Source organism: Macrosteles quadrilineatus, unplaced genomic scaffold (genome assembly GCF_028750875.1).
Source record: "Macrosteles quadrilineatus isolate MER2022 unplaced genomic scaffold, UCM_ALF_1.0 Scaffold_9__3_contigs__length_116548681, whole genome shotgun sequence".
NCBI classification, from domain to species: Eukaryota; Metazoa; Arthropoda; class Insecta; order Hemiptera; family Cicadellidae; genus Macrosteles; species Macrosteles quadrilineatus.
This window is the reverse complement of record NW_026542602.1, coordinates 51,925,285-51,950,544: the sequence shown is the minus strand read 5'-3', so window position 1 is coordinate 51,950,544 and position 25,260 is coordinate 51,925,285. Positions and strand designations below refer to the sequence as shown.

The 25,260-nt window shown below is 36.5% G+C and overlaps 1 protein-coding gene across 1 annotated transcript in view; it reads right to left on the bottom strand.

Moving 5' to 3' along the window:
• The window catches only part of LOC129003435 (histone-lysine N-methyltransferase ash1), a 74,521-nt gene that overhangs the window by 11,011 nt on the left and 38,250 nt on the right, over positions 1 to 25,260 (bottom strand). Inside the window, exons 7-22 of the mRNA XM_054431729.1 lie at positions 23,116 to 23,313; positions 22,161 to 22,460; positions 21,432 to 21,589; positions 20,207 to 20,375; positions 19,268 to 19,995; positions 17,459 to 17,708; positions 15,009 to 17,191; positions 14,273 to 14,371; positions 13,514 to 13,734; positions 12,904 to 13,124; positions 6,329 to 6,515; positions 5,110 to 5,270; positions 4,000 to 4,395; positions 3,045 to 3,312; positions 2,108 to 2,446; positions 1,195 to 1,455 (exon numbers count right to left, since the gene is read on the bottom strand). Of these exons, the coding sequence (XP_054287704.1) occupies positions 1,195 to 1,455; positions 2,108 to 2,446; positions 3,045 to 3,312; positions 4,000 to 4,395; positions 5,110 to 5,270; positions 6,329 to 6,515; positions 12,904 to 13,124; positions 13,514 to 13,734; positions 14,273 to 14,371; positions 15,009 to 17,191; positions 17,459 to 17,708; positions 19,268 to 19,995; positions 20,207 to 20,375; positions 21,432 to 21,589; positions 22,161 to 22,460; positions 23,116 to 23,313 (6,139 nt within the window). The remainder of the gene's footprint in view (positions 1 to 1,194; positions 1,456 to 2,107; positions 2,447 to 3,044; positions 3,313 to 3,999; positions 4,396 to 5,109; positions 5,271 to 6,328; positions 6,516 to 12,903; positions 13,125 to 13,513; positions 13,735 to 14,272; positions 14,372 to 15,008; positions 17,192 to 17,458; positions 17,709 to 19,267; positions 19,996 to 20,206; positions 20,376 to 21,431; positions 21,590 to 22,160; positions 22,461 to 23,115; positions 23,314 to 25,260) is intronic.

The window sequence follows — 25,260 nt, the reverse complement described above, 5'->3', positions numbered from 1 at the left end:
AACATAGAAGCCAAAAGCCAGTTACTATTGTACGCAGACGATTCAAACCTAATTATTTCAGCTAAAAATTACCAAAATCTTGAACTGGCCTGTAATGAAAATTTGAGTAAAGTTCAATCATATTTTCTTAAAAATAAACTTTTTTTAAACTGTCAAAAAACCAACCAAATCGTTTTTTCAGCCTCACAAAGAAAAGAAACAATAGAACCAAACATCCTGGTTGGAAACGAAAAAATAGAAAATCTAAAGCATACTAAATTTTTAGGGCTTTACGTAGACACATATTTTAAATGGGATTATCATACACAATTCATAACACAAAAAATTTCTTCAGGGTTATATGTTTTGAGGCGTATGTCACTATTATGTAGCCTGGACACCCTAAAATCAATATATTTTGCGCATATACATTCCCATCTGTCTTATGGTCTGGCAATCTATGGAGGAACGTCTAAACAAAATTTAGATACAGTTCTGAAACTCCAAAAAAAAGCTATAAGAATCATGTTATACTTGGACAAACGAATAACTGTGAAGGATAAATTTTCAAAACTACATATTTTGACTGTCTATGATCAGTATATAGTAGAATGTATTATGTGTGTCAAAAATCAACTACACAATTTGGAAATTAGAAAAAATGTCCATTCATATGACACTAGAAATAAGAATGATATAAATTTATCAAAACATAACCTCAGCTTCTTTGAAAAAAAGGGAACCTTTATGGGATCAAAATTTTTAAACCATCTTCCTACAAAATTAAAAAGTAAAATAAACCAAAATAATTTCAAAAAACTAGTTAAGAATCATCTGTTGCAAACGAGTTATTATTCATTTGAAGAGTTTTTTCAATGTAAAAACGACTAAATAAATAAGGTTGAGGTGCTCTGATGGAAAAAAATAAAAAAATGAAACTGTATGCGGTTCTTACTTTTCTGTAAATCGAAATCAAAATGCATACAAATTAGTTATAGTCTGACACTATTCATGTATGTACATACAATATGAATAAAGAATTTTTGATTTGATTTGATTTGATTTGATTTGAAGACCTTACAGTATTTGTATGTCATGCATATCGGTTCTATTTGCATTCTGTGAGCAGTTGCCACAACTCAGCAATGTTAAGATGTATAAAAGTTATTGAAGACATACTACATAATATATTTTTATTTGTGCTGTCCGTCATACCTTGCCTGAGCTGCAGTTCGCCGCGCAGCAGAGTCATGTAGTGAGTCTGTCCCTCGGTAGCGTAGTCAGGTACAATCTCCAGAGGAATCTCCAGGTCTACAGGTCTCGGACTGCATCTCTCACACAGGTACTTCTCTGCCGCGGTGTCAGCCTTGACACAGTCACAGTGTTGCCACACCAGACATCGCTCACACTGGATCATCAGCCCTTCGTCCCTGAACATTCCGCAGATGCAGCGGATCACATCCTCCTCTTCTGCACCTGTAAAGTTCGGTTTATTACAATCAGTCTATTTACAATCTGTTGTAGGAACAATCAACAATAGAAATCAAAGGGAATAAACAAAGAACAGTAAGAGTAATTTCAGAAGAAGAAAACCACTGTCTCCTTCAGGTGGAATACGAAATAAAAGAATACATGAGATAACTAACAATTTCAATTAATTAAGGATTTAGAAAACAACAATGAAAAACTTAGCGCACTAAAAGACAAACACACAACACTACAAAATAAATAAATAAAGTACAGTATGAGTGACTTCAGACGAGGAATGAAAACTATGGTCTGACCGGATGAAAACGTAATAGGAGAAAAGAAAACGGCAAACAACAAAAAATAACTCTTTGCATTAATATGACTTGAGTGGTCCAATGTTGACCATAATATTATTAAGGTAAATAAATCTGTTGTTTATTACAGTTGGTAAGATGCAAAACTAAGTCTCCAAAACAACCCTTACTGCCAAAGACAAAATCTTGCCCCAGTTTTTCAGTTCTTACAGGACACAGAAAGATATAATTATGAAAGTGTATTAAGAATAAACTCACTTTATAGCGGATTAAGCTAATTCAGAGATGTGTAGCTTAGTTAAAAATGTTTCTATTCTAACTATTCTAAGCGTAATTGCACATACCCGGATCTTCCTGCTCAGGTATGAAGGTTGCTGGCAACTCGTCCCCAAGGATCTCCCTCAGCTGTTCCACAAACTCTAGTTTAGCCACGCTGTAGATCTTGCGTAACCTCGTGGCTGCGATGCCGATATCAGAGGTGCGGCCGTGGAACCTCACATTGTTAGAGAACAATCGACACATGTCTTGGTCAAACAGATCCACTGTCTTGTACACTCCTGTGACGATGTTTTGCTCAATAGTGGTCAGATCTATCGGCTCACTGACCCGCTGGTAGTACTGCGGCAGTTTACGTTTGGATGGCAAAGTCACCAGTGGCGCCGCCAGCAGTTCCCCATCTTCTTCTGTTAACAAAGTAATAATTCTGTTAAATCTTTTAGTACAAGATTGAACGTTTGACATTAGTTACCTACATGAATATGAATACCTGGATATATTGGATTTTTAATTTGTTTTTAATATGTATTAATTAAAGGATTACTAATAACAATTTTAGTAAAAATATTATGACACCTTTTTTTAAGTTAATGTTACTTATACATGAACTACTAAAAGTTAAGTAAAAACAAACTTTTAAAATTTTTGAGAAATACAGTACTGGAACTCAGGAGACTCAGGTCAGGCCAGTGAAATAGTTTACCTAAGAGAAAGGTTTGCTTTTAATCCAACGGAAAGGTTTAGTGGAGATTGCAATATCGCAAATTCACAATGTCTACACGATTGCGCAATAAACTCATAATTTTGCAGCAGTCAAAGAATATGTTCACAGTTTTTCTACAAATGTTGATCACAATTTTGCCATGGTCGCAAAGGACATTTACAATATCATCAGTACCTTAGGATATGTTTGCCAATTTTACCTTAATCACAAAAGACAATTATGACGACTCTGTAACTGTGAAAGAGTCCCAATTTTGCCATTTTCTTGATTCCACTCCTCACCTTTAGCCTGAGCGACTGAGTTGTACAAGTTGCGGAAGATGTGAGCCAGCTTCGCAGTTTTTGTCATCTCCGGATTGTCCTGGGCTTGTGCGAGCCGGCGTGTCCGGATGTTGCGAGGTGTACTGAGGGCGTTCAGCTGGGACAGGAACACATCTGACTCCTTGACTGTGGGAGCAGCTGCAGGGGGTGCTGTGGTAGCAGTGGTGGAGCCTGGAACTTCCTCTGTCCCTCGCACAACCTGCTTCAGCTTCTCTCTCAGCTGTTTAGCCTGTCAACAGTCAATATTTTAGAGAATGGTTTAGCAACTAATGATGACCAAAAGAACACATTAGTGAATTTTGTTCTAGAAAAAAAATCTAGTAAATTGTTCCCTTTTGGTTGAAGCTCATACACTCTTCTGGATGTAGATGAAGCAGTTAAATGGGATTTACATTTATATAATTTACATACGAAAATTTGGTCTATATCATCCGTACTCTTTCGCTTAAGAAATTGTGTTTCTATTGAGACACTTGAAGTGTATTATGTAGGAGTCTATATTGAGCGATGGCATAATTTTATGGGTCAAGCTACCGGTATAAAATATATAATCAGGTTACAAAAACGGATGATTTGTACTATAACTAATCCTTATCCACACAATTCTTCTAAGAAACATTTTCAACATTTCAACATTCAGACATGAACAAGTTTATGTATTCTAGAATCAATAAATGACATACATTCCATTAAAAATTAAACAGCAGAAACAATATATTTCAACCACAGGTATTAAACTCCAGACATCGATCAGATATTACAAAAAAGTCCATTCTATCCTAGGCCAAGATTTACATTGTGCTTCCTACATGCTTCAATTTGTAGAATTTATAAAAAAATTTAGTTTGTTACATAAGAAAAGTTATATTTTCTATCAATCTAAATAATCACACACAACGTATTCACACTGAATTACCTTTTCCAAATTCCTCAGCAAGAAGACTCGACTCTGCAGTACGAATGTTCTCTGTTGTGGAGCGAGTGGCTTGAGAGGCAACAGCACGTTCAGTCTGGCCATGATGGCCTCTTGGCTCAGTTCCTTGCTCTCCCTCACTACTACTGGTGTCGTGTTGGTAGCAGTGGCGGTGGTAGCGGTGGCTGTGGTGGCGACACTCACACTCACCACACCCTGCGTCTTGTTCACCTGAGACTTGCGGCTATCTGTCCGAGACCTACACGACTTACGAGGCCTGCGTGTCGCTTTCTCACAACTCTCGGTACTCGTGGTCGTTGATGTCGAGTTGTTCATCGGCACACGCTGTGACTTACCACCTATCACACCTCTGCAGTTCTTCGAGCCGCATTTGCATTTCTGGAAAAAATAGTTGTATTTACCTGTAGACTGCTGTAAGAACGTAAAAGATTTAAGACCATGAGAAAGGAAATTCAAAAAAATTATTTTGAAGGGCAGTGAGAGATGATAAGATAATATTATAACGAATCCCAGAAACCAAAACGTCCAAAATACAAATTGGAGCACTACTACTATACTATGCCATTTGGTGGAATTATTCTCTATGCAAGAATTCCATTCACAAAGTTATATCTACTGTTGATGCTTACTCACTTTAAATTCCAAGTACAATTAAGAGTGTTGATATATCAGAGTTTGAAAGAATATCAGATGGTAAATTAAAATATTCACATTCAATTTTAAACAACAATACTAATCAAAGCAGCAAAATCTTTTGCACGCCTAAAAAATAATTTTTTTTCATATATAAAACCAAGTTGTGAAACCAATAGAATGTGTGCTTTATCACTGCAGATGTTTTGACAAGTTTATTGCATGAATGCCTTAATTTTAACTACACGAGCAATTAAACTAATATGATCAGGTACATACCTTTACGTCAACAGTTCAATTTTGAACTTTTTTCACAAAATTGAACTGTTGACGTAAAGGTATGTACCTGATCATATTAGTCTAATAAACAGTTCAGGGGCTAAATCATGAATTTTAACGAGCAATTAATTTATGTCCGCACACTTTTTTTACTGGAATGGTACAATGTTTGTATATTACCTGTCCTTCCGCAGGGTTGAACAAGGAGAAGTTGTAGTCGTAGGTGAGTTCCTCATGCGGCTGGATGTCTCTTAGAGCAAACAGAGCCATGCGGAACAGTCCATTAACGCTCCACTTCTGCATCTCACAGTTAGGCTGGCATGAGTGGTTTACAAACCTCCCTGTTACAAATCAGTAAGACAGTCACACAATGAATCAAATCAAATCAATCTTTATTCATAATGTGTACATGAGTAATACAACGGAATGTCTACAATGAATACTTTGCTACTTTGCTATTCCCCTCCCCCTCTCCCAACTCTTGGCATGCATTTATTTATGACTAAAATAATGAGTCATACAGCATTTCTGTCGCTAGAGGTTTTCAATATATAAAAGCCGGTAAAGCATTTGAAATAGATAATATTCCCAATGCAGCACATCTGCAGACTAAACGCATTTCTATTTACCTGGTTTGATTTCCGCTGACAAATTCCATTAAAATTTTCAAAGAGTACGGTTTGCTGGTTAAGGGAAGGTAATAAAATTTGTTATGTGTTTTAAAAACGATTACGCAGCTTCATCTGAGATCTACATGTGTCTGATGATGCAAAAAATGTGCCAAAGATGATGTGTCTGATGTGCATCATAATGCCAAAAAAGCTGTAATAACAGTTGCAAATTTGTAGCTAATTAAAGCGAATAATTTGTAGCGAAGGTAGGTGAAGGTCTATAGCGTTTAGATTAGCCAGAAATTCAGTAAAATAGTGTTAAATACTTGAATAAATTGTTATGACTGTAAATGGCCAAATATTCCTACTACAATCACGCCAATACAATGATCTCTGGCGGTCTTGGCAATACCTGTGACAAACATTTCCCTCTATCACGTTCTTACTACAGAATGACCTTAAAAGATAACCAATGGAAAACCGTTAATGTATTAAACCTCGACTATAGACCATAAGCGATTTTTAAAATTTCCCATTTCATACAATATTTAATTCACAGACATTTTCGGTCATCAAAATACAATTTCTGGTATTTTCCTGGTTTCTCGGTTGGCTGCACAAACTTGTCCGTATTTAAAAACACAGCTTTGCTTTGTTTTCGTAATAAAAATGCAGTAACCTTTTTCCGACAGGTAAATCAGATTAGCTCGACGTTTGGATTAGTGAACTCTAGTGTACTCTTTTAGAATATTCAATGGCTACAACATATCTTGTTGTTAATGACTCACCGTCTCCCCCCATTCGATGGCCGTCGATGACGAGTCCTCCGTCCAGATTGAGGCAGTAATGGTGGGTGTCGTGTTGGTACCTCGACGCCATTCTGTTCTTGAACTCCTTTTCACTCACCACCTCTCCCACGTACTCCAAGATGAACTCGCCACACTTTATAGCATACTTGGTCTTCACTCCCCAACCCTGCAAAGTGATTGTAATTACTTGTAGGTAGCAAATTTTAAGGGTACTGTGAGTAAAAAAACACTAGGGCTTCCCACTATAGGCTAATTCTAGCTCTAGGTCTATGTGTTGGCCAGGTTAAGGTATGTGCAATGAAACGTAGGCCTAGGCTTAAAAATGTTAAAGTATAAACACACAATCACACTATACAATTTGTAATCACATTCTAAACCAACCAGATTACACTTCAATTTGATGAGATCAACACCATTTTTGTTTCATCAATTTTTCAAGCCACCAATTGAAATCGATTTTAAACTTAAGACACTTAAAAATTCGTTCATTGAGACTCCACTCAGTTTGGGTGACAAGCCTAGAAAGAAGTATCCAAATACAAGGAACTTGGATCGAAAACCCCCCTCTCTGATAAACAGTTTATTTTTATTTTTAGGTCTTTAGGAAGGATTTTTATATCAAACATTGAATGGGTTGCAGTGACGTAGGACAGAGACTCCATCAGTTATGGTGAATTAGGTGTAACCTGAATAACAGTCTCAAGCCAAGGCGAAGCCGTTATCGCCCCACTCAACTAGACAGATGATAGTGCCAAGTCAAGGTAAGGATACACTGGTATAATATCAGGCCCCCAAGTGGTTTTTGACCTCAAAAAAGTAGGAAAAGTAGGACTTAATTTTACATACAAATCGAACTTTTTTGCTGATACAATATATATTAAAAACCAAATAATACTAGCATACACAATAGTTTATCAAATAGAATAGTGTATATAAATATACAGGGTGTTTCCAAATTGTCTGGGCATATTTTGTGGACTTGTTTCTGGGGCTAAGACAAACATAAAATTCCATATAAGTATGCATGGGTCTAAAATGCCTAAATTTTTGTTGGTCGGTCTGTTTGTGACATTTAAAAATTATTTTATATCTTGGGCATTTTTCAAGATAGAACTTTTAAAATGGTTATAAATGTGTATTTTAGAAGGTGAAAAGAGCTTGCAAAGTTTCAATCCAATATCTCAAGCCGTTTCAATATGGCAGCCATTTAAAATCTTTAATGCCAAATTTCATGAAAACCGTAAATATTTAGAAAATGGTTTGCAGGATCAAAAAGATAGAGAATTCAAATCCAAATCAAATGAGACCTTGTTTGTAAAATCGGATGACAAACAACCTTTGTCAACGACCAAGCTATATAATTATCTAGCTATATAAATAGCTAGCAAATATCTCCTTATTGATAGGTTGAGTTTGTGAGATAAGTTTTTTTTCAACATTCGGTTACACAGTTTAATAGCACTACCAACTACCATACTGTATTCTTATTTGTTATTTTTCAGAGCAGTATGGGTAGTCCTATTAAATTGCGTAAACAAATTTTGAAAAAACTGATTTGGTTGTTTGACATCAGATTTTAAAAAACAAGGTCTCATTTGATTTGTATTTGAATTCTCTATCTTTTTGATCCAGGAAACTATATTCTAAATATTTAGGGTTTCAAATTAAATTTGGCATTAAATATTTTAAATGGCTGCCATATTGAAACGGCTTGAGATATTGGATCGAAACTTTGCAAGCTCTTATCACCTTCTAAAATACACATTTATAACCATTTTAAAAGTTCTATCTTGAAAAATGCCCAAGCCCAAGATATAAAATAATTCTTAAAAATCACAAACAGACCGACAAATTAAAATCTAGGCATTTTAGACCCATACTTATATGGAATTTTATGTTTGTCTTAAGCTGGGTTTTCCTAGGCGCGGAAGCGGAGAGCGGAGAGAGGAACGCGGAGAGCGGAAAAGAAATTAACATGGTGTTCCGCTCCGCTTCTGGGAAAACAGAAACATTAAATTACCTAAGACAAGTGGAGTCCGCTCTCCGCGTTCCTCTCTCCGCTTCCGCGCCTAGGAAAACCCGGCTTTAGCCCAAGAAAGAAGTCCACAAAATATGTCCAGACAATTTGGAAACATAACTAAAATAATTCTATACTAGTGGAACCCCGTCGAAATCGACGGTTAGTCTTGAGGTTTTATGTAAATTCAGCTAACTGCGTTGGATAGAGTGAAGTCATTAAAATCTTAGTTATATGAAGGGAGGATAAGCAATAATAAGTATGACGATTGTGTTCCCTAAAAAACGTGATTGGTGAATTCGTTTAACACAATATTTCCTACCTTTCTTTTTATCGGCTTTAGGTTGCCCAAAAGGTTTTTTAGGAGTCTTATAATTGTTTGTTCATGAGTTTGTTTCATACCAAAGCCACTTTCACTATATGGGAGAATGAGTTCATATAATTAGTCTATCATGTTAGGGAAGGAGTCAATATTTATTACTAACCACTAATTCCATCTGCTTTAGGAAAATCATTCAGATTGTATCCGGATTTATAAGTAAATCTTCATCTTTTTTTCTTTTTTTTTATAAAAATATCTGATTCTCCAGAAAGCAGTAACATTCTTACTTCGGTCTCAGCAATTTTAAATCCTTCTCTTGCCACATCGACCCATGTATTTAATCATCCTGTTCTTACTTGATAATTCATTAACTTATGGGGTAGTTTTGCCTTGGCCATATAGATCACATAAAGCTGTGCATGTATTTCGTGGATTGGAATGAACCATAATTGTAGGAAATTTTATCACAAATCTTGAACATTTGCGGAACCAAATCCATAACCTAGTCCAGCATTGGTAACAAATTATGCAAATGCGATGAGATGTGATGACACTGTTGTATTTCCGAATGTTTTGTATGTAGTGAGGTTTTATATACGTTGTTCAACCTAGCTACATGTGTACATCAAAGTAAAAACTGTGTACACATTTTTTTAAATCCCTGAATTGACATTAGTTCACCTACTTTACCAAAACCATAGACTCCGTAGTTAGTCTATTCCAAAACTTGAACACAGCTCTCATCCTCAACGTACTCATCTATGACACAATTTTCAACCCGATTATAAAAAACTGTTATACCAATAAATGAATCTCAGGTGTTCTTTCTTGAATTTAAAAATAAATGGTGATTGAAAGTAGAAAAAAAAAGGCAAGTGCCAACCTTACAATATGTATAAGCTAACCCGATAAGGAATAGTTATATGTTCCTTTGAAATTGATAAGTCACACTTATTTCATAATTTAAAATTTTCTAAGAGCAATAAAACATAGATTTTTGAACAAAACATTTAAAATGTATCATAAATTCATCATTTAGTTGAAACTATAAAAAACTTGCCATGCAGTGGAGAATCCATTTAAAATCATAAATAATAATGTAAACATTTAATTTTGACAGTTTCAGTAGACCTTTGAATACAATTTTTATATTAACAGCTGGTTCATTAAAAGTAGTGTAAAATTATCCATATGGTCGAAATGTAAACAAAATTGCAGAGTGAACTTTAAAGGCCTCTGGGGCAGAGCCCCAAGGAAAGTTACATCGTTTCTCTTTTGAGGGCTCACCTACAGACCAATACCTTTCTTAAGACACCACTACCAAGTTTCTACGCCCAGCCGTTCTCTCAAATTAGCTGTGACAAAAACCTCGTTTTCCTCCATAAGAATAACATGGGATGGGAATTTAAAGGCCACTGGGGCAGAGCCCCGAGGGAATTTTCCATGTTTCTCTTTTGATGGCTCATCTACAGACCAGGATCTTTCTTTAGACACCTCTACCGAGTTTCTACACCCAGCCGTTCTCTCAAAATAGCTGTCACAAAGAAAAACAGTTTCAAATTAATATAGATTGTCCAGGTTCAGGTGCTGACTTGATGAGTTAAGCCTATTACGCGCCACTGTTCTGTAGCTACGGTCGTTATCACGATTACGCCTCCTGTCTATGTTTCGTTGTCGTCACGTCGTAGACATTTAAAAGAAAAAAACAACAATTAAACACATTATATCTACACAAAACAACGATAAATGCACAAATTTGAGATACAACCATACTAACACGATCCGTCTTGGGGGTTATGTTTACACAAACTCAAATACTGTAGTAAATAAATGTACTCAATGCGTTTCATTGAATTGAAAAATAAATAACAGCAATTAAATTATACAGCTGATCTAAATGTAAACAATTGTGTTCTCTATAAGGATAACATGGGAACTTTCAAAGCCAATGGGGCAGAGTCCAAGGGACTTTTTCAAAAATGTAAGGCCAGTTTGCAAATCTACGCGACACGCTCTTTCCAATGAGACGTCAATGGATAAAATCGGTTAAGAAATGGCGGAGGAGTTCAACCGACAAAGTTTCATGTAGCGTATTAATTATATAGATATAAATTTTAAAATTAATATCAATAATTAATTATTTTTATTTAAAAAATCTTCAACTAAAAGGCCGGATAAAGTTTTAGCTGAGATTGTACACCAAATATTCAGAAGTAACGCACAAGAGAAATTAAAATGTTAAGGTAAATATGTTTCCCTAACGTTACCAACCAGCCCTAATTTGTGTTTAAAATGGTGCTGTAAATAAGAAATTTGTTCTTTTTTTTATATTATTTAATATTTCAGAACTAAAATTAATATAAAAGTAAAATGAATTTTTTTGGGTGGAAAACAGAAGCATGAATAGTTATTTAAGTAGGCCTATAAAGTACGGAACTATATATAATATAAAATTCTAAAAATATGTTCCTAAAGTATTTTGAATTAGTTAGATTAGAGCTATCTTAAAAGTAGTAGGAATGTTTGAATTGTAATGAGTAAAAACTATTTGAGCCAGTGAGACTTGGACATTTAAACTTGAACTTAACCCTCCCAGTGTTACTTGACGAAAATTCGGCAAGCACCACACTTTGTATAGTGTTACTTGCCGATTTTTCGACAAGCAGACATCGTTTACGGCGAAGGCTCTATAACTGACTGAATCGGATTGAACTGGATCGAGTTAGGTATCATTCTTTCCGTTACATTCTAAGCTGTCTCCAGATGTCTGTCTCTAAGCGCTATTCATTTTAGTTCTGAAAATATTGTAGCAGACAGCTGACGTGCGTGTATTTGTAAACAGCTAGGTTCCCCCAGACCGATGACTGATGTGTTTTATTACGTTTATCATTGTTTTAGTGTTAAAAATCAAAAGTAGTGATATACGTGGTGCATTATAAGAAGATTTAAGTGGTTTTGAAGTGCTGGTTGATGATCCTGAAGAAGTAGGTAGTGATATTGATGTAAATTATCAGCCAGATTCCTAGCTATGGTTAGGCTATGCATTCTTAGCTAAACGCTATGTACTGAAATCAGTTTTTTGCCCATAACTTATTTATTTGCAAATATACTTCCTTATATTATTATATATTTGTAATCCTCATAAAATTTAGAACAAAGTGGCTATTTTCAAATATTTATAGGCCTATAATTTATACAATTTCATTAGGCGCGAACTTATTTTTTTTTTGAAAATTTTTGAAATTATATTTTTTTTACCTAAAAAATTTTTTTTTTGAAAAAATGTTCCTTATGTTTTATATATAATATTGAAGCCCATGATTTTCCAAACAAAATGGTATATAGAACATTAGAATTAACATTGTTTTAAGCTTCTCAGATCCGTTTTAATAAAACCTTGCAAATGCGCCAAAAATAGGTGGACATTAAGGCCTAAACTATGGACACTTGGAGGGTTAAGCCTTAATTTATTTTGAATACAGTTATGTCAAAAAATCATGTTTAGGCTAATCAGGGAAACACTGGACCGATAAGTGCTAAGTTAACTACTTTTGAACTAGTATCCCAGGGCTCCCCAGGAGCATTGATTTCCCCTCAGTTTACTTCATTGGGGAATCTAAAAGACATGTCAGAATAGTAAGCACTGATAATAATCACAATTTTTATTTTCTATCACAATAGTATTGCCATGTCTTTGAAAAAAAAATGTTTTCACCCAATAACAATGTTGATAAGATTAACCATACAGATACTACCAGTACTGGAACTTATAAATTAAAATTTAAAATCATTTAACAGATTGTTTTACAAAAAATATATCTCAGTCAGTCATATTTTTTAGGAAAAAACTTCTCATTGGGAAATATTGATAAGTAAAAAAAATATCGCAAAATCGACATAATTTTTATAAAAAAGTAGGAAAGTAGGACAAATGTGTAAAAAGTAGGACTTTTCCTACTTTCCTACTAAAAAGTAGGAAAAGTAGGACGACTTGGAGGCCTGTAATATAAGGAAATTCTGATGTAACACTGAGGTTAGGTTAACGTCTTGGAGCTAGAGTAGTAAAACATACATTATAATTCTGCAATTTTAACAAACAAAACTACTATCACTTTTGAGAAGACTGGTACTAAACTAATTTGTACAGACGTACAAACTACAACATCAGTAACTTATAATAGTTAAATGTGGAACCAAGATGAATTTGGGGCTAACCTTGTCCTTGGTCATGAACTTGTCAAGGCCCGGAGCCCACTCGTGCCGCTGTATCCGCTGGTTGCTACATCGTTCTCTACACGGACACTGATGTGGGCAACATTCTGTGTAAGTCATGCGGTTGATGCAGTCCTCACCACACGCCTTAACGTTGTCTTGAGCCTTGCAGTTGCAAGCCTGCGCTTCGTACAGCAGAACCGGCTTTACATCATAATACACATCTGCAATCAAACAACAGACATTAACACATTGTATTCTGTCTTTAGTAAAAAATAAGGAAAGTTTATGTTTCTGGCCCCTGGACTATATTGTTAAGACAATAATAGGTTTTTACATACCTCCGTCAAATAGTCAGTAACGATTAATATCGCTCATCAGCTTACATGTTTTGTTGCGAAGACAACATTTTCCAATCTTGCAACTGTTTAAAACACGGACGACACAAACACAAAAAACATTAAAATGGTACGAATACACAATAAACATTTAGATAGTGCTATCATGATACTGATTTGGTCTGGCGCGACGCTGGGTTGGTAGCAGACTCCTAAAACTTCTTACACATCTACGCTATTTGCCTATCCTGTTTTTTGCTCAGTTTTACACTCACTTGTTCTGATCTTCTTGTAGTTCCAGGACGGCACTATGTCACGTCCAGGCAGCTGGTTGTTGGTGTGGAGCCACCAGAGGTCGTGTGGCAGCTGGAAGTGAATTCTCCGTTGTCTCACCCACTTGCCACAGTAGTACGGCGGAGGTAGCAGACCAAACCTGTGCTCTGCTGGGTTGTACGTCAGTCGACCCATCTTAGTTATCTCTGTGCTTTTGCGAGGTCTGAAACGATAAATCTGGTCTTAATACAAGTCTATTGACTTTTCATCACCCCATACAGAAAGTAGCTATTTTTGAGTACAGCTGATAGCAAACTTTTTCCCAAACTCTCATTTAGAACCAGAGAAAACCGAACAGCTGATTTACCCTTTCGTTAAATTTAGTTTTCCTTGCTCTCAATTAGTTCTAAATTTGCCCAATACATGCAGTAGCTTTTTTACCATTTATTTTTGTGATATAAATAAGCTGTTTTTACTGTTCAACAATACAAATCCAACCAGAAAAAAACATAAGCTTGCTTCGGTTTTCTTTTTAGCATGCAATGCTTTTTTAACAGAATTCATAGATTTACATTTCCTTTGAATATTTTTAAATTTTTTTTATTTTTTACAATCGGCTGTTTTTACTGTTCAAAAATAAAAATGTAAACAGAAAAAGCATAAGCTAGCTTTGGTTTTCTTTTAGCAAGCAATTGTTTCACAGAATTATGAGATTTATAACTTCTTTGAATATAAATTTAAATTATTTATGTTTTACTTACTCGTCTTCTTTGTAACAATCAGAAAACAGGCCAGCAGTCAGAAACTTCTTACGCCATCTTGGAGGAGGCTTTTTCCGGGATTTTGTTGAATCAGCATCACTGCAAGAATAAATGTCATGGTAAATAAATAATAAATGTGGGAAGCAATTCAAGGATAAGTAACACTTACTTTATGTTGTGCTTTTTAAATTATTTTGAGTTATGCTTGAGTAATAGAAAGTGATGTTATTTTACTAGTAGTTATTATAACTAGGACCAAAAAGACACTTTTTCCCCGTACGTAATGAACAACTATTTTCATCATACTGTTGAAATAAACATAAATCGTTACAAAATTAGACTACATAATTTGAGATTATACAAAGTCGTCATCAATGTTTACATTTCTGTTGTTTACAAACATAACTTTAAATATCGTGTGATTAGGAGCATTTTCATAACCCACCGATACAATTTTGAGGTTAGCAAACAAAAAAATTTACCATATTTTTTTCTGTTCCCTATTTGAAGTTACCCGAAAACGAAGATTTTGCTGACGATTTAGAGAACTAAAAACGGCTGCTTTCCTGACAGTAAGATGAAAATCATCTCCCTTCACATTGATACAGTCACAACATACAAGTTAGAAAACAGTGGAAATTTACTAATTTTTCACCAATAACAAAATATGCTAAATAGAGGTATTTCTGAGCCAAGTTGACTTATATACAGTAAACAGATAGTTCTACCCCCTCACCTGTCTTCTCTTTCCCCCTCCTCCCTTGCTCTTCTCAACCTCTTGGAAGGAAGGGCTCTGACTTCTGGTGGAGGTAGATTCTCTTCCATTGGTGAAGGAGGTGGCAACTCTGGACTGGGCGATCTTTCTTCTCTCGGAATAATATCTTGATCCAGCGTCAGTTTCTGTTTTCTTTTCCTTCTTTTGCTAGCCTCCACCCTTTGTCTTGCTTTCAACATCATCAGTCTTCGGCTACTTTTCCGCAATTCAACTTTACCTTTCATAGTTGTCTCTTCGTTTAGAGTAGTTTCAGTCTTATTGTTGTTTTGGATTTCAGCCTTTGTCGATACTTGTCTTTTTGTGAGTCTTGCGTTCGGTGGTTTCACTTCTTCTACTTTTTTAATCTTATTACTCGGAGGAGATGTTTCCTGTTCTTCTTCAAACCTATCACAAAGTGATTTATCTTCATCTAAATCACTAAGCTTGCCTTCCTCTTTTAGTTTAGTTTCATCTTCTGTTTTGGATTTTGTTATTTTGCTGTTGTCAGTTTTTATTTTAGGTTCTTTGACTTCATCCATTTTATTTCTATTTCTTTTGCTATCTTCTACAATTTTGGCTTTACTGGTTTTAATTTCTACTTTCGTTTTCAGTTCGTCTGGTTTGGAATCAGTATCCACATCAGATTTGTCTTCCACTTTTGATGTTTCGTCTGTAGTAACTTCCGGATCATCCACTTTCTTCACACACAACACTGGCGCTGGTAAGTCACTCAAAACTGTGTTTACATCACATGGCTTTTCCTTCCTTACATCTTTGCTTACAATTAACTCAGGTACAACATCAATTTGCGGAACAACCTCAACCACTTTCTTTTTCTTCTTTTTCTTTACAGGAAAACCTGTTCTATTGATTCGATTTCTCCTTCTTATCTTAGCCTTAAGTACACCGTGATGACCCATAACTTTTTTAAGAACCAAATCTGAAGGGGAAAGCTTAGTAACATGGACCCTTATGTCCCTAATGACTTTTCTTTTCTTGAATTTCTTCTCTTCATCGCCACTAGAGTCATTTAGTAATCTCTTTGGCCTGTTTCTACCGTTGTGAGATTCATCCAATTTTAATATCGGTTTTGGAAGTGAATCAGATTTATCAAACCCTTTCAGTTTTTCATTGAGCTGACAAAGAACATTATCCACATCATTGACCACAGAGGGAGGGATTGAGACAAGATTCATCAGCTCATCAGCTTTCAGGGACGGTTCAAAGACTCCTGCAGGAGGTTTGTTTGATCTGGACCTGTGAGATTTGGAGGAACTATTCTCGGGTGTCGGAGGTATCGGTGTTATCAAGGGAGCATTTGGTGGTATTTTACTCGCTGATCTGGTACTAAGGAGCCCTACATGTTGCAGAACAGGTGGTTTTGTCGGTTCTTCCACTGCTGATTTAGATTCCGCTGTCTTCTCCAACGCAGCTTTCTCTCTAGTTGCGACCCTTTTATTGAGAACCGCTTGAGTCGCTGAAGTAACAGGAAGGGGTTTCTCCTCAGTTTTATCCAGTCTGGAGGCTCTCTTGCTGTTGGCTCGTTTGGCTGAGGGCTGAGCAGCTTCACTCACACTCTGCCTAGTCTCGGCCTTGTTGGTTCCCCTCGACGTTGATCTTTTACTATGCGATGGCGTCGGAGAGGGAGAAACTGTCCTCGGTGCTGACTGATTGGTGCTTGAACTTCTCGAACTGACTCTCTTCGTCGGTTGAGGACTTCCGACTGAACCCTCCGTTTTACTTCCAGATAGATTTCTTACCACAGGAGATGTACCTGATCCCTTCTTATCCATTTCTAATCGATGTCGTTTTTTGGGAGTAACAATAACAGATCTCGATTCATGTGAATACCTGGTGATAGTCGCTTCAATAGCTTCATCAATCGAGTTTCGGTGGGTTTCAACTTTGGCTTTGATATCTTGAACTGATTTTGTACTTCCTGTGCTAGTTTTCGCGCCGGATGTAACGTGACTTTTATCACCAAACTTCTCAGTTGTGTTGACGATTGCAGCTTTGGCTCCTGATGACTTGGAGGGTTCCTGACTGACGTCTACCTTGGGTGAATCAGAAGGTTCACTTGTGGGAGCTGATGGGGCCGAGATATGGTAATGTCGTTTCTTCAGTGGAAGACGTTGTTCGTTGTTTGTTTCTGGCCGATCTCGGTTCTGAAAATGTATGAACATTTACAAACTCTGAGGGACATTTCACATACATATTCAAACATGCCACATGGATGTGTGGTAAAATATTTTGAGTTTTTTACACAGACCTTTTACAAGTTGAACTATTTGTGCAAAAAGAGACTAGTTCACAACTCAATGACAATACAAAACAAGACCACATTTTTTAGGGTTATGAAAAACCTAATCTAGAATTAGGGAACATGGAAACCAATAACAATGCAAATTAATAGACTAATTTAAGACTCTTACCTTGGTCGTTTCCACAGCTCCTTTCTTCGGTCTCCGTTTGACCACTGCAGGTGTCGTAGCTGTCGGTTCCCCCACCTCTGGACCAGAGTCCCGATCCCTCTCACTACCTTTCCTCTTCTTTACAATCCTTTTCACCCGGAATATCGAGGGTAGCTGAGGATTGTCGGAGACTTTTGGTGGAGCTGCTTCCGTGTTAATACAACACATCTTGTTGAAGTCTTGTATTAGCTTTTCCAAATCCGTAATAAACCTGTAACAATTTTTAATAACATTTCATTTTTGATTTGTTGGACATATTAATGCTGAGTCCTAATCTGATGTAGGCTGGATAAGGGATTTTTCTGTTGGCGAAAATAAATATTGGTTATCGTTCTTTTCTCCTAAAATTTCAATATCAATGTTGTAAGATTTGTTAATAGTTGTCATTAAACAAAAATAAATTCTTATCTGACTTGTTCATATTAAATTTAACAATCTAAAGTGTGTAAAGTTGTTTGGAAAAATTCTATTTAATATAAACATTAAGTTTTGCAATATTACGAAGGATAAAAATCACATATGGATATGTCTCAGCTAAATGAGTTTTTGTCACAGTTACTGTGCTAATCTTTGCTTTATTGTCACAAACATCAATTTTCAGTTATTGTAGGTATTTCTACTAATTTCACTGGAACTAGGGATTTTGCAACAATCTTCTGCAGAGATAGTAATGATAACGTTGACATTAGTCAATTAACAACAGAAGATAATAAGGTTTCTGATTCTATACTAGGACTGACACATACAGGGTGGCGCAGATGGATCGGGTGGTTTTAAAATACTTGTCAAACAGTCAATTTTAAAGGTATTGGATTGAAATAAAGTGCAAAACGTGTAGTTACAATGGAAGTTTTTTGACAAAAACATTGTTAAGTTAGTTTTTAAAAATTACATCCATCAAATGCCTTCCTTCTCGAGCGACGCATTCTTGGAGTCGATCCTTGAGGTTCCGCATTGCTCGCTCAAGCACATCACCAGGAATTGATGTGATTTCGTAGTGAATTGCAGCCTTCAACTCCTGAAGCAAGGGTCTACATGAACAAACCCCGGACCATTCAGGAGTTGAAGGCTGCAATTCACAACGAAATCACATCAATTCCTGGTGATGTGCTTGAGCGAGCAATGCGGAACCTCAAGGACCGACTCCAAGAATGCGTCGCTCGAGAAGGAAGGCATTTGATGGATGTAATTTTTAAAAACTAACTTAACAATGTTTTTGTCAAAAAACTTCCATTGTAACTACACGTTTTGCACTTTATTTCAATCCAATGCCTTTAAAATTGACTGTTTGACAAGTATTTTAAAACCACCCGATCCATCTGCGCCACCCTGTACATTTTATTAGTAGTGATTAATAGTCCATCATTTCTGTTATAGATAATAATTGTAAGAAAATAGTGAACAAGAATTGTAAGAAATTGTCATCAGGTGATAGCCACATAGATGCAGGTGACAATGAAGTAGTTACCTACGTTTCAGAAGCAATGCAGCAGTCTATTTTCAAGGCATTAACAAATTCATGATCATTCCATTAGTGTGCCTCTAGAATGGACTCCCGCATTGCGTCTGAAATATCAGCAATTACTGCCACCTGCATCTATGCAGCTGTCACCCAAAAATCAGGATTTACCACCTATAGAAAAAGACATTGGAAGCCTATCGCAAAGGATAAATGAATTACCTATTTCAACCTACATTGAGTCTGTTTCCTTTTCAATCTTAGTAAGTAAATAACAGTAACAAAGGTAGGGAACATATTTTTTAACTTACCTAGGGTCAAGGCTGATAACAGTCTTTTTCATCTTTTTCTTTTTCTTATGCTTGTGTTGCCTCATTCTCATCAATCCTTTGGACACTGCTAGGGTCCGATTCTGGATCATCTTTCTTCTCCCTTTCTTCCTCTTCTCAATAATCGCTTCCAGCTTGCTCCTTGAATTCAATTTTGCATCCACCGATGAATTTTTGTACCCTGAAGATTCACTGCGTTCATAAACCGCTTTGGGCAGCTTCGCAATAGGCAGGGGAATGTCTAGTCTTTTGCTCACTCTCTCGCATATGTCGTGTAGGAGACTGCCGCTGCTTTTCAAATGGCTGTCATGTCTTGATAATGAGAACCTGTCTTCCGATCTTTCTTTGCCGATAGGTTTCTTACTCTTCCCCAACCCCAGAGGCAGGATAGGTTCCAGAGTAGGTGGTGTTTTCTTGGGCCTTCCGGGACCTCTTTTTCCAGGAATCATCCCAGGTAATCTTGGTAGTTCGTCGTTGCTCTCCACCATGTTGACAACAGTCTTGTGGTGAGAAGCGTGCCGGTAGAAGGGAGGAACCTTTAAAACATCTTTTGCGTGTCGAAACTCTTCTTTGTTTAGCAACAGTTCCGGGTTTATCAGTCTTCTTCCTTTCTTACGTCTCCCCGAACCTTTCGGCCTTCCTGGTCCTCGTTTGCCACCAATCTCTCCCAGCAGATCTGCTGTTGTAGCGTACAGTTTTGAGATTTTTTCCTGTAATTTAAAATACAGAATTTTAGTAACTGCACAAGACAACTATTGAGCTTTGCTTTAGTTCTCACTCCTGACGAAATTACACTGACAATAAATATTTTTTTAAATAATTCGTAATTCTTTAAAAATAACTCCTTAGAGCAATGTTACACTTAATTAGACACCTATCATCTGAAAATCGTTATGTAAGGTGTATTTCGCATGCACTTACCGTAGAAGGCTTGGGCTTGTCTGGGTGCGGGGGAGGTGGGGCGGGTGAGTGGGTGGGTGAACACTGGTGAGCGGGTGACCCGGCCACACTCTGTATCCCACTGTCTGGAGACACATTAGACACAGAACAGTCCAGCCTCATGTAGGCCTCTAGCTCCGGCATCACCAGTCTGCTGACAGAACAAATACACTATATAAATACATTTATGTTTATACTGTAAAGTAATCAGATTGTTCTACTTCTGTGGGTAATATCTCCAAAGGAGAACACAGAAAAACAAGGGAAACTAAAGACTGATTGAATAACAAAGACTGATTGAATAAAAAAGCACTGTGAAATAACAAAATTAGAATAATTGCTGCAGACAAGCCATATTGGCTTTTGTGGCTTGGAATCGTATGTGTTTTGTAAATTTGTATTTTTGGAAATAAATAATAAAAAAAAACCAGTGGGTGAAGTTGTTAGACAATGGGAAAGAGACCTCCAGAAAGATAAAATCAGTGTCAAGCTACAACACACACACAGTATCGTAATCTTTGAAGATCGTGCGATCACGGGAGTCGATGATGACTCCCCGACCACAGACGTTCACAAATAATCCTCCAATAATTCATGAGCAAAGTGAATTTGTGTGGAAAACTGTTTAGATATCTTAGGTCTGTCGCCTATTTTAGGTCCTGTTAAGATATTATTTATTTTTAAAGTTTTTGTTTTGAGATGTAGAATTTCTGGTGTCGACCCTCACTAGTTTATATATGATAAAATAATAATATACTACCTTTTGAAATTTACATAAAAGGTTCATATATGCTTCATAGGAAAGGAAACTGACACAACACGGACCAATTCTGGCGATAGAGCTGCACTACTCTGAAGGAACAATTTATTTTGGGAGTGTGCGCTCTTGCGGGCAGCCGAACATTCTCTGATCGACTGCGCATTGCATCTAACCTGAAAGTTTTTGCTCAAGTAGTATAGTCCAAGGGTAGGATATAACTAACACATGGCGAAACGAAACGCCACAAGTAAATGTTGATTCAATGCTCTTTAGAGGATTCCACAAAACCTGCGAGTGTACTGGCATGAAATGTTGTTTCATGTCCTGTCTAGTGTAGTAGTCTCCATTTAATAACACAGAAAGCATTCACCAGAAACTTTTACATACATTTCATTTCCCAAGCAGTGTAGCCCAAGCTATGATACAACTCCAGAACACTGTAAATACCTGTTTTGCTCGTTGGCGTTGGTTGAGGTCTTAGGAGGTCTGCCTCTCCGACGACGTGGAGGCTGTGAGCTGGACCCTGGCTGCTCCCGTGGACCCTTGGATAGCTGCTCTGTTTTCTCCACAAATTGTTGTAGCAACGAAGATGAGTAACCACCCACCTGCGAAAAGACAACAATATACAGATTCAAAATATCCTGTATTGTTTACAGACGCTTTAGTATTACTTTACCAATCTATAGAAACACATTAAAGTTAGAATAATAATAAAGATTTATTTAGTTAAGGAACTGACAGCGTGAACCTTACATGGATCACAAGAACCTTGGTTTTTAGGATTTCCATGAGGTTAACAGGCTTAGGAAAGGCAGGAGGGAAGAGTCCAAACGACCTTAAGTTTTTCACCCTGACTATGAAACAAGAGCCTACAGCTGATGTATACATTAAGCTAAAAAAAGTGGTGGGGAGCACAGGAAATCTTTCCCTTAAACTGCCTTAACTTTTAGAATGGAGTAAATCATTGGTGACGATAAGTATACATTATACTACACCATTTTTTTTAAATGTAAGCCTGCTTACTAGGTTGGATATTGAAGTTTATCGGATTAAAGGTGTTATCTTAGGTATAGGCTTGGGGGTTGTCTATATTTCACAAACCACTGGTCTAGACAACTTCAGGCCACCACTTGACCTGAGAAAACACTCAATTAAAAGTAAGTGTATCTGATGTACCTCGTCATGATCATCTTCGTCGCCACTGCCCCCACTCTGGTGTCTCTGTTCCTCGTCATCCCCGGGTTCGTCAGAGTCCAGGTCTATCCTCTTGATTGCTTCACTGACTATCTGCTCTTGCTCTGGCAGCAGTTCTGTATCACTGGAGCTATCCTGGGACACTACCCTAGCTGGCGGCTGCTTGCTGGTCACCCCCGACACACCTGCCCCACTCCTGCCTTCCCCACTGCTGACATCCTCGAAACCATCAAACCCCACTACGTCGGGTAGAATGGCTGCCAGGTCCTCCTGATTGATTACCTGTACAACATACACATGTTAATAGCAATTTGGGGAGATCCTAATAGTACGTTAGTTATAAATTGGTATAACGGTAGTTTCCATTATCCAACCTAGAATGGTTGCGGCAACTTGGATAACGAAGAGATAGCACATCATTACAAAAATCTACAAAGTAAAAACACCACTACTACAACTGTAAAATTAATAACATACAGTGATGTCTACTTAGTCGTTCCCACTCAGACTAAAATTTTAGGGGTAGCAGAAGGATACTGAGATATGAGTACATGACTGAGGTTGTAATATGCGACACGCTAATGTAATCAGAAAGTAGTCAAGTGCAGGTATGTCCAAGGTAAACATCTTCCAAGTTCAGACAGGAGCAGCAAGATGGATCAATTTGACATGTGCACAATGATATAAAGTGAAAACACTGAATAGGTTAAGATTTCACAGTACTTGATCGTCCAAAGTGAATCGGATAACACAGAAGTTCGGATAACCAAAAATAATATATTCAAGACTACAGTTTAGATAGAACTACTAAAAAACCTGTTTATTATTAATAAAATTCTTTCGCCTAATATTTAGGTGTCTGTTTTAACGTCTTTCATAACTTTATCTCTATTCATTATGTGTCCTGCCTTACTTCTGTTTCCTTCTCATCTCTTACCTGTAGTTGCTCAGAGATGGGGATGGTAGTTTCCGTCTCTGTCTCCCCCAACTGTTGAGCCAGTCGTGAGATGTCATCACTCTCGCCCTCTCTTTCTCTTCCTCTATCTCTATCCTTCTCATCTCTTTCCCTGTTTCGTTCTGTTTCTTCTTCATCTTCGTCATCCGAATCACAACTGTCCACTGCTCCACACCGCACCTGCAACATGGTTTAAACTATTTAGACAAACCTTGTTGGACATAGCAACAATTTTTTCTAACAATTTGTTTCCATAACATTACATGTTTCTTGAATACAAAGATACTTTACGAAAAATTAATGAAAAAGACGCATACATTGTGATAGAAAAAATAACCAAACAGCCTAAAACCAGTAACAAATGAACATTAATTTTCAAGTCTTATTCAACTGAGTGGTATCATTGACCTACTGTTGACAGGCATACAAACAATGATTATCAATAGAAGATTTAAAAAGATAACACCATCTAACTGTCACACTCAACCAACAATCAATGTAAGACTGAGAGAGATGCGATACTGCAGATTAGTTAATAAAAGTGGTTAAATCAATCTTTGATCCTTGGAATCTCTGACACGATCAATAACTTAAACCATAGATGAAGTTAACCCAGATCCTCTTACATGTAGGACTGTTTTACCGTTACATATTTGTAATTCAAACAATCTAACCAATTACACGTCTCTTTCCAATTTAACGAAAGGGATAAGTTGTTTATGTCCATGTTTGAGCAGAAAGTGAAGTGACAACTGAGCAAGTAGCAAGTGAGGCGAGGAGGACAGGAATGTTGCTACAACCTGTCTTGTGTCTAGCCTTCCTAATTGATCCACATTTCTCCCAACCACAGCAAACACACACACACAGAAACTGATCAATGATGATCAATGAGTGGAAAGAACCTCGTATTAAAATAAGACTTATTACAGAAGAAATACCTGAAATGAAAAGTCTAAAGATTTTCCACCGATTATGATTGATTTGATTCAACATACTTTTTAAAGTAACAAGCAATTGTTTAGTACAAATAAATTAAATCAGTTTTTGTTGGGAAGTCTAAAATATAGGCTACCGATCCTTGTTTTGTTTATCTTCTTAGTAATCAAAAATAACAAAACTATTTAAAAATCTGTCAGCTAATAATTAGGTGATAACTACAATATAATATTTACATTTAACATTTTAAATCTCTGGCCACATCACTACAGGCCTACTAGCATTATTAAGTGAATAATGATGATTTTTATTTTAGGCTACAGCAAATTTTTCGTGTAAAGAATTAGCTATCATGTAAGTCTCACAGTAAGACCTAGACCCAAGACTGATATATTTTTTTGTTTTGATGTCTCTTGAGGCCAAAATAAAAATCGGTTTAAATTCATATGTGTACATTAGCACGATAATTTTAGTAAAAATCATCTGATTTCCATTAAATTAGGTACAAAAGTGTAAACCAACATTCAAAAGAGTTTGCAAAGCAGCATGACCGGACTAAGGAAATGGACACCTAAATTGCTGATCAAGAAGTTATTCACGAAGAAGTTCATGTGTGTGTTGCATGTGGAGTTGAAGCGTTGTTGTACGTCTAATGATTATTGAATAAAAAAAAAATTAAATTTTAAAAGCCCCTATTATTTTTATGGAGAATAAATAATGTTGTATTTTGCTTATTTATAGATATACTTTGATTGAATTTAGCAAATTTATTGGCTTTATACCAAGCAATTCATCAATAACACACTTTTTTTACTTTATCTTTAACAGCAAACCTCATCAAACTTAGTGCTGTTCAAATAGGGAATAAAACTCACAATTTAAAAGAAGTATTTAGTGAACCAGACCAATGGAAATTAATTAGTCTGCACAGGTACTGTGGAGAGTATCTATCGTTAAATCAATAAAATACAGCAAACAATTTAATTAAAAAATTAACGCTTAAACTACTCAATCAGGCCCAAAATGTCACCTCCAACCTTAGACTATTTAAATAGAAAATCTGATGGAAGAGGTCAAATCTAGAATGAGTCAGAGAGAAAGCAAAGAAGTTGCTCAACAATACTCACAATTGTTGGCTTTCTACCAACCCAGCTGTTAAACATAGTTATCACTGTTGTACCACACCTAACA